The 13,234-nt window shown below is 34.4% G+C and overlaps 1 protein-coding gene across 10 annotated transcripts in view; it reads right to left on the minus strand.

The window, feature by feature from the left end:
• The window catches only part of SLIT2 (slit guidance ligand 2), a 265,913-nt gene that overhangs the window by 99,154 nt on the left and 153,525 nt on the right, over nt 1-13,234 (minus strand). For all 10 annotated transcript variants that reach the window (XM_071556723.1, XM_071556716.1, XM_071556715.1 and 7 more), the window contains exons 6-7: nt 4,748-4,819; nt 822-893 (exon numbers count right to left, since the gene is read on the minus strand). In XM_071556723.1, coding sequence (XP_071412824.1) covers nt 822-893; nt 4,748-4,819 — 144 coding nt within the window. The remainder of the gene's footprint in view (nt 1-821; nt 894-4,747; nt 4,820-13,234) is intronic.

A 13,234-nucleotide genomic window follows, 5' to 3' on the forward strand; every position in this document is an offset into this window, starting at 1 on the left:
ATTGTCAGTATAAATATGCTAAAAAATAATTTCAACCTGTATCACTTGCATACACACTCTTTTCACCGTGCTTTGTTTAAGAAGACTGAAGTGCTTCTCTGTAAAAGTCATAACCTCTAAAAATGGGGACCTTATTGTAAATGCTGACACAACTTTAATTGTAATAGCACAACCAGATGATGCTATAATTTTATGTTACAAGGAATGTTGGCGAGCCAGTTTCATTTAATTAGGTCTGCTAGCAATACAGTAATAAAAGCATAAAGATTTCCCATTTATCACATCTGACAGTCAATCAAAGATTCTCCCATGTTCCTAAATGAAATGTGACCCATTCAATAGCTCAAAGTTAAACAAATTTTTGACTTTCAAAAACATCAATTTATTTTTCTATATAGCTGAAACATGTAAAAGAGAATTCCCCCTGCCCTCATCTTTTTTTTGGTTAGAAGGTGAAGCTTTTCTGTGACTGAATACAGCACTATGGAAAACCCATTTGGAAAGAGGTCAAGAAACCATTTTCACAGACTTATTCTCACATCTTAAAAGAGATGATTGTAAAGGATGCAACTGCTCCTTTATCTCCTGAGCCGCAAGTGTAACTTTTGTGTCACTCATTAGACGTTTCTTTCCAAATCAGCTTGCACAGATACACATACAGACTTCACACTCATCAACCTCATGATACATCAATATTTTTAATTGAGCTTATGCTTGCTTTGCCTATATATGTATTTACAGGTCCCCAAAAAATGTAATAGAGGTAAAAATAATACACTGGACTGATAAAAATGGCAACCAGCTTCAGTGGAACTACTCACAATGTTCTGAGTTTGGGCATATGGTTGAAACTTGCCACGGAGAGTCGAGTTATGTTGTTATTGTTGAGAGTGCTGGGAAGTCAAGAAGAAGCATATTAACATGTTACAGTTATGCCACATTTAAAAAAGGCATAGCTAATGAAAGTCATGATGTACTGTTTTTAGGGATGGGTATCAGGAAAAAACCCCCACACTTTTGGTTATGTTTTTCTTCCCTGTTGATTTCCTAGTAAAATATTATGAAATTACCATTAATAATCCTAGATAATTTGAGGTCCCAGTAGCCTGTGATCCATTCAAAAGGAAATTGCACCAATGTTGAAAATATCTATGGCATTCAAGCTAAGCTTCACGTCCTGGTGTAAAAAAGGGAGTCCTTGCAGAAAATGTCTTGGTTCTAGGACTCTGATTTCTCTTTCTAGCTTCTGAGAGTCCGTGTCTCGACAGATGACACAAGATTTGAATTTTTTTTTTTTCTGAGAATTTTAGGAAAAGATAACTCTGTCCTTTATTTAGGTTTTATAGGGAAAGAATTGCTATAGATGATCCAGAGCTACATAAATGGGAGAGTTTATGTTATATGATGGAAGGAATCAGAAATTATATAATACGTTAGTAATTCAAATTTTAGAAACTTGAGATAGGAACTAGAAACAAATCTTAGCTCAGACCCATCTACTCAGTAAGTGTAGTTTGTAAAGATTTGGAAACTATGAATGAACTTGCAGTAAAATATTATCTCTAGGCTGCAAATAAAATGCAAACAAGCTTGACTCCATAACAAGGAAGCAAGGGATAAAATTTACAGTTTTGACTTAGAGATTACTCATTCAAGCAGAATGGTGAATGAGCTCTATATAACCATAATAATAATAAATAACAGTTTCCACTGAAAAAGATTTTTTCCCTTTGAACAGAAAGTATTTTCATTTTCTCCTTTTGTTTTTAAAGCATAAAGAGTAATTAGTACTATTTTGAATAAATTGCTAAGTACTCTCTGATCCTGAAACACAGAAAGGTAAATTCACAACACCTTGAATGGGATCAGGTTATATATCTCCACATTAACCAAGCAATTAATTACTGGTGCAATGTGTTGCATTTTATCTTTGTGTGCTTACTCATTCCACGTCCTAAATCTTTTCTTTGCTGAGCTTAAGGAATCTCCCCTGAGAGAGAAGAATCATTAAAAAAAAAAGAAAAAAAAAAAGAAAAAAAAAAGAGAGAGAGAGAATTATGCCCTTTTCCAGAACATAACAAAAATGAAACAAAAAGTGGCCAAGTGGTACATCCACAAAAGGTGTCTTAATGAATAAATGACAGTCAGTAAATTTTGGAAGAATTTTCTTTCAATGTCTACAAAGAAAATGAAGGCTTCCACAGTTCTTCCTGCATAACTTCTTACAGGATTTTAAATCCTATCTCTTCAGTGAAGGGAAGGGAAACTAGTCCATATTTCTATACCTGTTAAGAGAAGGCATATCTGCAAATGCTTTAATTTTCAATTTCAGCTGTTTGATGTTTGCCTTGGTATTTTGTATATCTAAGCAATTAGTTTATTTAAACAATGGTAAAAAAAATTAGATGTAGGAGTAGATACATAAGGAATTAAAAAAAATTTGCCTGTTTCTATCTAATGATAAAAAAATGTTTGATTTCAATACAGAGAAGTAATTAAAAAAAGTTTGCTCAATACTTTCACGTAAGTGTTGCGTACTATAGCAAAGATTGTGATGACTTTTTTTTCCATTTGACACTTCAATTTTTTTTACCATGACAGCACTACATATTTACCCCATAATCTGTTTCCCACACAGAGTAGATTTTCCATTAAAAAAAAAAAAGACAAGGAAAACTAAAATTTCTCAAAAATTCACCGAGAGGATTATACTTCTAATTGCTTTTGTATTTCAGGTTGTTTTGCATCTTTAACACTAACAGCCTGTAAAATTCTACAATTATTTAATCAATACATAAGACCTGTTACTTTGGTAAGCCTTTCAAACTGTCACTAAATAGGATTATAACCTATTTAAATGCTTTATCTCATACTTGAAGTTTGAAGTGATAAACACTTTCTATGCTTAGATAGAATGATTAACTCCAAGTGAAAACAACATGCATTTTCTTATTTGCTCCTGAGTGCATATACAGTATGGTCTGATCTACATATCTTTCATTCTTTAATCCATGCTGGAAAGGAAGCAGAATTAGTTAAAGAATCTTCAGTATTGTTAGAAATAACTAATTCAATTTAAAAAACAAAAACAAAAACAACAAAAAACAACAAAACCTGAATCTTTAATAATTTCTTACCACATAAGATGGTTAAAATTCACTTGCATATTTGAAGAATGCTTACATACTATGTATATTGATTCACAAAATTCTAACTACCTACTTTTCAGCAACTGTTATTTTAGAGGGTTTTTTTCTCCTTTTGCACTTAGAGAAATCAAATTAAAAATTTTACCACAAACTTCAACTAGGAAGGATGACCTTTTCAGAACACTAAAATTACAAGCACTAAAAAAGGCAGAAAACATTTGAATTTTTTTCAATAAACATTTAACACTTGCATTTGTATAAAAATATTTTATATTAAAAAACTTATAATAAGGAGATTAAGCCATCACTGGAAAAAATATTCTATCACATACATGTGTTCCAAAGATAAAAACCTCAGAAAACATCAGGTTCACTAACAGACAACCAACAATTCATCAACTTAATAATTAGATGTAATATGGAACCTACAGTACATTTTACATGGCTTTATACCAGAGAGTTAACAATAGGCTTGTTACTCTATGAAAAAAAAAAAAAAAGAGTTTAGTTGCCAGTTTCATTCACTCATAAGTAAGACCAACTAATGCTTGATAAAAAACTTTACCACCAGCTGCTCACATACTCTTTACTTTCTTGGACATGCAGACACTATATATTGCCAGAGAAGCTTCTTTACATCAGAATATTTTTTATAAAATCAGAAACTCCAAACACAACAAAACCCGCCCCCTCACCCTCCTCAAGTTGTGATTTACTGCGTATGATTCAAATTAACATGAAGTAACACACTGATACACAAATTCTTTCACTCCTCTTGATGTAGAAAATCCAGAAAAAAATGTGTCAGTTTGATTGACAGAGTAAATATTTCAGGAGTGTGTCCTGTGCCTCAGATTCTAGGGGAACTGAGGCACTTTGCTCATTATAGTAATATTATGAGATCAGGGGCCACTGATGATAATTTTGATACCTTTAACCTCACTGATGACCACTTTGAGACAGTGAGGAAAAAAAAGTATGAAAAGGGATATTGCAATAATAACCTTCTGTGACACACACAAAAAGATATTTTTCTACACATACATATGTATTTATGCATATAAAACTTAAAATGTTTTTTAAAAAAGCTATGTATATGCACATGATAAATATCTTAACATATAGCAGTAGTGTTAGATAGAAAGTGCCTCTTTGAAAACATCCACATTGTCAAATATATATAGCACATTGTTCCTTAGACAGAGTCTGAAAGATCAAATTGATGATAGAACATGCAACAAAAGCAATCCTGAAAATGTTCAGCACACCAACAGTGATGGATAATTTACAAAATTAATTGGGTTCATTATACTGCTGCCCTCCTCCTTTTTAAGATGAAATACATTATTTTATTACAGTATCTGCCAATGTTTGGGGGTTTTTTTTGATTTGTTTAATGGCTATCTTGCAGAGTAAAGGCATATCTCTGCCTCTCCACATCTTTTTACCATTTTATAGCACATTGCAGTGGATTATTTTAAGACATCTTTTCACTAGACCATCCTGACACCGGGCTGCAGCTCGTAGATAAGCTTCTACATTAGTACTCCCCAGACACTGAGCTCCTGCTACAAGTAAGAGATACAAGGAATACTTACAGCACTTCCAGGTCACGCAGAGCCCTAAATGCCCCATCTTCAATACAGCTGATCTGGTTGTAATCCAGTTGCCTGTTAAACAGATTAGGAAGGCATTTGTAAGGGAGAGGCGCGCTGGCAGCGCGAATTGCAAAGGGAAGCCTCCCGAAGGGGCGGCAGAGCAGGGCCACGCGAATGCAAAGGCTCTGGCCATCGCTCCCGTCCGCTCGAGGCTGTCGCGCAGCGCTGGCCTGCACGCTGCCACGGAAATCCCTTTTTGTTCTCAACTGTCTGCGCAAAACAGCAGCGCTTGGAAAGCTCCAGTAAATAATAACTGCACCTTATATTAAATGCCAAAGGAATGCAATTTCATTACATCAAGAAAAGCTATCCATTAAAAGCTCTCAGCGTCATCTCGCTGAAACAATTTCATTAAGGTAAAGGACGGTAAATCACTTAATGTCACACGCATCCCCTCGGTGACCTAACAGAATCCATTTATCAGAGCAGCCCAGCTGCATGTTAATTCTGCCTGCCATGGCAGGGACGGGGGAGAGACATCACTTTCAGGGGTCTCCCTGCATGGGTGCATGCAAGACCAGGTGGGAGGTGTTACCCCTGGGAGTGCAGGGGGATTTAAAGTAATTACCTTCTAGAATATCCCTATATTAGAAATAACAGTGTCTGAGGTGTTTAGAGACATGTTTACTTATGTCCTTTAATTCTGCTCCAAATGAAAGTAGTGTTTCTGCTGTAACCTTCAGTATCTGGTTTTCTATGTACTTTGTGGTCTCTGCAATTATATGCAGATAGTATGTTGTAATGGGGCACTTGAATTCTAGGCATAAAATTCAGCAATCCATCCCATACATTATTAATCCTTAAGTATTAGGTTATGAAAAAATTAGATTTGTTTCTCTAAAGAATATTATTACCTTTTCAATTCAAAACATTGGTATGGCACATACAACCCAATTAAAAATGTCTGTTTAAGTTAACAACCATGATAACACAAAATCACACTCTACTGATAAAAGCTTTTCCTATAAATACTGCAAAGTCTTATGCATTTTAGGGCATGACTTTCAAAGCAAAGATGATAAAACCCTCACTTTATACAACTTGTCCAAGGCGGTAGCTTGTCAGTGTCAAATAATATATATGAGTAAATATGTGTGAACAATACGAAGAAAATGAACAAAATACAAATGAACTCTGCCCTTCTGTCTTCAATTATATATTAGCTAGCAGGGCTAATGATGCTTTTACTAAAGCATTTTCTGTGATTCTTCTGAATCTATGATAACATTTTACTTTTTTAATAAATCATCACACCCACTACTGAATGTAATGTACCAACTTCTATAAAGTTCTTCTAGCTTCATCAATATTTTTCATCTGAATTACTACTACCTGGGACTAAAATATTGTCATAATTGTAACAGTGCCTCTGTGTCTGTGTACTGAACACTAAGTGCAAACTATCAGTTCCTGAATATGATCTTTAATCATTTTGGTGCAATGTTACAGCACCAGTGCTGCAGTGTTGGAATATTTAAGCCTTCAATTTTTACTAATGAATTTCATTTAACAATTAAGCTAATAGTCTTTTTATTTTAAAGAGGTAAAATATAGAGAGAGTACAATTCTCTAACCCCTCGAACAATTTATCAAAGCTATTTAAATTAGTACAATGGCATGAAATGTTACCCTTGACACAATACAAAAGAGAAATTGTTTCCAGACAAATTGGAGAAATCTTTTAATGCCATCAAATTTGCCTAATGCAGTCTGCAGGTTAATCTGTAAAAGGGTGAGCTGTATGTTTGCCCATATCTTATTATCCTTAGCTGTCAATGTATAAATCAGTGCTGACACAGCTTCCTCTAAATCATCCATATTATACACAAAGGAAAATCTTTTAACAGCATAGAAAGCACTTGAGCAAATCTTGCCCTACACAAACTGAAAGGCAGATTGCTTCCACTAGACTGGCAGCAGTTGCGGTGCACCCAAAAAACTTTTGGACTTCTTCCTTTAATGAGTCACCATGATCACTACCTTAGTGAAGGGTGAGTTGTTTCAATTTAAACCTTCTTACCAGAAAAATTACTGTGTTTGTTCTGAACTAATGAATTGGTTTTTGTTTGGGGAAGAGAATTTTGCAGATGGGAGGGCAAAAATATTTCTTCATTTTAGAAATTATTATCTTTGAAAGATATTACTGACTTTATGTTTTAGATTACCTTCCATCAGTTACAACCGTTATATAAAATGATTAGACACACACCATGATGAACAATTGGCATGAAATACATATTAATTTTTTTAAGTTATGAAACGGACATGACTTTGAAGACTGTGTGCCTGCCTTGAACAGAAATTTATGGTAGAAATAAAGCTTAAGGTAAGGATTTCCACTGTGTATATAACCCAAACAGAAAATTAGACAATATTTCACAACCAGCATAGCACTAACTTATGAAGTCACTCTAACGGGTATACTGAAGTTTTCAGAATTTTTGTATTTTTTATAAAACTGGTTCCTGATAACAAGTTGTGTGAGTGCTAATACTTAAGACATAAGCAAGATATTTAGAAATAAAAAGGTACATACTTCTCTAATTTAAAGTTGTGTTTTATAATTTTTTTAAAGCATAATGACTTTCAAAGCCACACCGAAAAATCTACAATACCATAATGAAACCTTTCTCACCACTAAGTTACTGAGTATACCAATATGCCTAACTCCATTTTAGAAAGCATTAAAAAAAAAAAAAAAGCTGCGTATCTTCTTTTCAAATCATTAAAATACTGAGAACAGAAGCTGATCAGATGTGGACCAGCAGCTCTGGCCCATTCTCATTCTTCCCCTCTCTCCAGTCTTTCTTCATCATCTTCCTGCCTGCCCCATCTCCTTTTTGGGTCCTTTCTATGTGGGATTTCTCCATGGTTTTGTAAAGTAGCCGTTCCTTTCTGTCTCCAACATTCACAAAGCATCTTCAGCAGTGCTCATAAAACACAAAGCAACCGTCATATTAAAAATCTTTCCATCATCACAGAGAATTAATTGGATTTTGCACCTATATCTGCAGCATTACCTGGGAATTTCGTATAGTTACTAATCTACTGCTACTTAAAATGTTAATGTTTATGTGAATTCAGCAATAAGAACTAGTAAGGACTAAATAAAAGGCATTCAACTAACAATGAAATGTCTGCTTTAAAATGGTTTTCATTTATTGCGCTGATACCTCTTACACTGTAGCAAAATGTTAACTTTCTTCCCTTTTAGCATATGTTGTCTACCACATAATGATAAATAAGTATCTTAAAATAAACTTTGTTGTCCCACAAGAAGCACACAATCACTAAGAGAGGGTGTTGCATACATTTAAAAACTACTACCCTCATACAGGAAAAACCCTATCATCTGACTATTGACAGAGAAAACCTTTATTCATTCCTACAGACTGTTAAAAATTGGGACAATTTCAAAAAATCTGTCTGCATTACTCTCCTGTTCATCACAGCTTGAGGATACTTTGTAGTCCTGTGCTAGAGAGGTACTCTTCAGCTTTACCTTTTTCTCCTTTGTTCAGAAATTATGACATTCTCCACATGCACAATATTTAGCACTGCAATACAATTTTTGGAAACAGTTTTTAATGTCTCCTTCTACTTTTTACAACAGACCTGAGTTATGTTTCTTATTTCTTACTTCCCTTCTCAATTTCAAGATAAATTAACAATTTCAGAGGAATTAGTTGAAAAAGATGTAACAAAATCATGCAAGAATTTATTCTAAGCTTTTATCAAAGTTCAAAGACCTGCTTGTTTCCCATGACTATTACTATTTATTGTGATTATTTCATTTGGAAGTCAAGTGTGTTTTGTTTTGGTTTTCTTTTTTTTCTACTTGCTCTTTATTTTGCTAATGTAGTTAATTTGTTCTTTACTAAATTTTCTCCATAAAACATTGCAAATCAATATTTTGTCCTCATATACATAATATAGCAAATTATTAACATTTTCCTTTTATTCCAAAACTAATAAGCAAGACTTGCAATACATCCAAGTAACATATAGGTGATGAATAAACTGAAAAAAGGGAGAACTGATTAATTGCTCAATCTCCTCAAAATTGTCTAGCACTCTGCGTGGGTCAACCCAGAAATATCTTACAGGGGGAAAAATAAAACTAAAAAAGAAAAGTAAAAATGAAGCAGAAGAATAGCATCAAAGGAGAATGTACACAAAATTATATATTATGTGATGCAGACACTATTATATCAGTGACAAATAATTTGTTTAATGAAATAATGAATTTTTTGAAATTCATAGTAAAATAATATTTATTTAAACTGACAGAAGAAAACAACTTTTTTTTTTCTTTTTTTTTCCCCTAAAGGTCACAAGGTCACTGACCTGTTTGGCAACAAGAACTTTAGAAGGCACTAGAAAAGTGTACTTATTCTTTCCTTCATGCCTTCAGAACTATTTTTGATTTTAATAAAAATCTGAGGAATACACAGAGTATATTTCAGTAAGATCCTGTGAAAATCCTTCTTAATGTATATCTGAAATGCAGGTTGCTGAGCAGACTAGCAGTCCAATTGAGATTCCCAGTGAGAGCAAGACTTAGAAATACTGAATTCTGAATTAATAAAGCATGTCTTAGACAAGTAATGCATTTGGATCAACACTTGTACAAATGAGTAGACAAATACAGTTCCAGTTGCAGTGTAATTTTTTGCATGATCTGAGAAGAAATCAATAACTAGAACATCTTCAGCAGGACTCTCCTTTTCAACTACTAATAATTGAACTTGAAAAAAAGTCCAATCATTCCCAACAAGGATTAATACAAAATTTATTTATGATTTTAGTGGCAATATCAGCTTAAAATCTTTCACAATCTGCATAAAAGAGGCACCAGGGCAACACCAAGTAATATCAATCAAGGTTTTGGACAAAGGTTAATATATTGGGAAGGACTTTGATTTGATGCTGGTGACTGTCTTTCTCTCCACTAATTCTTCATTTTCCCAGGCAATTTAATCTGTGAAGCTACAACACTGCCCTGCAGCCTTTATCCCTGGTGTGAAAAGCTACACTCTGTCCTGCTTGCTGGGAAAAAATGGAACCAAATGAACCCAAAGAGAGCGGTCAACAGTAAGGCCTAGAGCGTGACAAGAAAAACTGGGCAGGAGATACAATGAAAATGTTCCTTGCTATTTTTGGTGTCATTTGAGGTTGCATATATTTAGCATCACAATTCTGCCATGATGTTGGTATATTCCTTTCCATCCTCTGCCAAATATTGATTGCACAGAGGGAGAGAAAACTGGAATCTTAGAAAATTTTACACACTTGAAATGGAAAAGTCATAGTGCCAAAATCTACTCCAAAAGAGAGCATAGCACGATTGTTCTTTCAGTGGTGCTTTACACTTATTTGTAAGCCAGTTATTTTTCTTCCTACTAACCAGATTCAAAAACCAACGCATCCAAATTTACAATCTGGGCACCTAACACATTTTCTTACCATCTTAACTACAAACAAAATTGATAAAGTTGGGAAGATTTTAAACATCTTTCACATGTAGTATGAGTACTATATCACCTGGGAGTGTTATGAAACCATCATTGACATGTATATAAAAAAAATCTGTGTTTAATTTCCCATTTATATGATAATTTCTATTTATTTAAAAAAAAAAAAAAACAACAAACATTGAATGTCTCTGTGTTCTCTGAAGAGTCTAACTTCTTGGTGAATACTTTTCTCCCTGAAAAAGTATCAAGTTTGGAGTAACTTTCAGAATTATAATTCCAGAATTTGCAACTTAATTTCTGTCAAGTTCCAGATCAGCAGTTATACTAAAAGTGTTATTACTTTTCAAGTCATTCAAGAATAAATCCTTGAACAGAAATACTGAGATTATGACACACAGCAGCTGGGTTTTTTTCCTATATTGAATGGCTAAAACACTGGATACTGGATTTCTAGTCTGGGAAATGGCTTCAAAATAAGCCTCCCTCATTTTTTGTCCCTTTTACTGATGTGACAGTAATTACAATTAGCTGCATTTGTGAGAGCGAGGCCAAGGACACTTCGTTTGGCATTTGTGAGATGACATCCAAACTGAGAGATGGCATCTGGTATTGCCATCCCCAGCAGAAGACAGAAACTAAGTCCAAACATGGCCACCAATGTGAGAGACTTGAAGCAGGTGATATCTGGGGGACAGTCTGCAAGAACTGCATTTATTCAGCCTTGAAAGAGAGAGTAAAGTGGGCATCTGATTACTGCCTACAGCTGCATCAAGTGAGAGCACAGACAGTGCCAGACTTCTCAGCTATAAGATGAGATGAATAACGAGTTGGAAAATAGGCACTTCCAATTAGATGTAAAGCAGATTTGTGAGGCCTGAAGGTTTTTCTTATTCTTTTTACTGTTAAGGTGTGGCAGGTTGCTCAGGTTGTCAATTCTTATAATGCCCTGTCCATTTTGCTTTTATTTTCTACAGAATCTATACCGTGAGCATTATTAAGATGTCCAGAAAGAAAATATTGTGGAGGTATTTTATGGAAACTGGACAGCTTCTTCTGAGAAACATCAATAGGACTCTAGAGCTAACAGTAGTAAGGGATCATAGTGGTATCGTCAACCTTAAAGGAAGACATTTCATTTAGAGTATCTGAGTTAGCACCTTTGCTCCACAATGACTAGAAGAACACAATAAGATGATTACAAAAATATTCCAATTCCTGATTTAGATGGGAAGTATTTGGTGGAAATGAGAGAACAGTGAGTCTACATTCAGGAACATTAAATATGCTATCAGGTCGTGTTCTGCGAAATTTGTTAACCACCTTTGAAACATATTAGTGGAGTTATGATATGGGATGGTTATCAATTGTTCAACGTTTAAAAAAAAGAGCTCAATTTATACTGAAATTGAATTAATTACTATTGTTAAAAAAAGCAAGTCTTTGATTTACAGCGTGTTCTAATACATATTTCTTTACTCTTTGTACCTTCACCCATCTCTTACATGAATTCGGAAAAGATGAAACATCTTTATGCTCAACTACTGGTAAATTACAGAAGAAAGGCCAAAACTAGAACAAATATTGAATTCTGTTTTATGACACTTCTCGGCACGTACATACACTTATTTGGTTCCTGGACCTTAGGTTAAACATCTTCATAGACTCAGAATAATGTGGCTTCGAAAAGACCAATAACATCATTGAGTCCAACTGTAAACCTGACACTGCCAAGTCCACCACTCAACCATATCTCTAAGTGCTACATGCTACATCTACATGTTTTTAAACACCTCCAGTGATGGTGACTCAACATCTTCCCTTGGCAGTCTGCTCTGATGCTTGATAACCCTTTGGGTGAAGAAATTTTTCCTAATATCCAATCCAAACCTCCCCTCATGTCACGTGAGGTCATTTCCTCTCATCCCCTCACTTGTTACTTGAGAAAGAGACTGACACTCATGTAGCTACAATATCCTTTCAGGTCTCTCAATTCCTCTGTTTGCAAAGTGATGCTTTCTGTGTGTATCAATTATCAACTGTCTCTTTAATTTTCTTGAACAATTAAACAAAACCTGTAAAATTCTTGCCATCACCCTTCTTCTCTAAGTGTAAGTGTAAAGTCCAAGGCTAGATGGAAGGCCGAGGTTTCTACCTCCTTGCCTTGGATTCTGGGAAGGAACAATGGCCTGATCTAGTTGCATAAATGCCATGCTAGAATCCACCCAACTAACTCATTTGTCATTCTGTAGAGGGATTGTAGAAGGATAATTATGTTTTCAGATTAGGGGTTTGGTGGGGGTTTTTTGCCTTTTTTTTTTTCAGGACCACTAGTAAGGAGTATCTGTAGTATTTATTCTATCACAATAAAAATATCACAGATATGATTTGGACTTTGTGGCAATGCATGGCCTTCATGATTCTATTTCTTTTTTTTTTTTAATTATCTTCCCAAAAGAGAAAGCCTTTAAAGAGAGGATCTACTGTTTTAGACATAATTAAGGATCCTTAGCTTGAAAATATTCACTAGCATAAAAACAGTGTCTCAAACAGTTACATTGTAATGTAGTTTTTGATTGGAGTTATCTGACCATATATAAGTACACTTATAGTCTAAACTACTGCTTTGCCAGTATGATGATGTTATTTTTACTACAAAAGTTCCTTTCTGTAGTTGTATGAATTTTCAGATATAAAATATCATGCAGAAAAATGCAGGTTTCTCATTGTAGCCAAGCGTCTTTGAACATGAATAGTGATGGGACCAGTTTTGAATATAACCTCATAAAATGTCAATTACACAAAGTAACAAAGCTACTTTGAGAAGCACTTGCATGTTTTTGAACATAATAGTTTTTCCATTGAGGTATGGTAGGATTTCACAGCAAGGAAGAACTGCAGCAGGCCAAACTCTTGGGTATTCTGCTAAATCTTTGAAAAGGTATTTTCCTCA

This window comes from Pithys albifrons, chromosome 5, assembly GCF_047495875.1.
Source record: "Pithys albifrons albifrons isolate INPA30051 chromosome 5, PitAlb_v1, whole genome shotgun sequence".
Taxonomy (NCBI): Eukaryota; Metazoa; Chordata; class Aves; order Passeriformes; family Thamnophilidae; genus Pithys; species Pithys albifrons.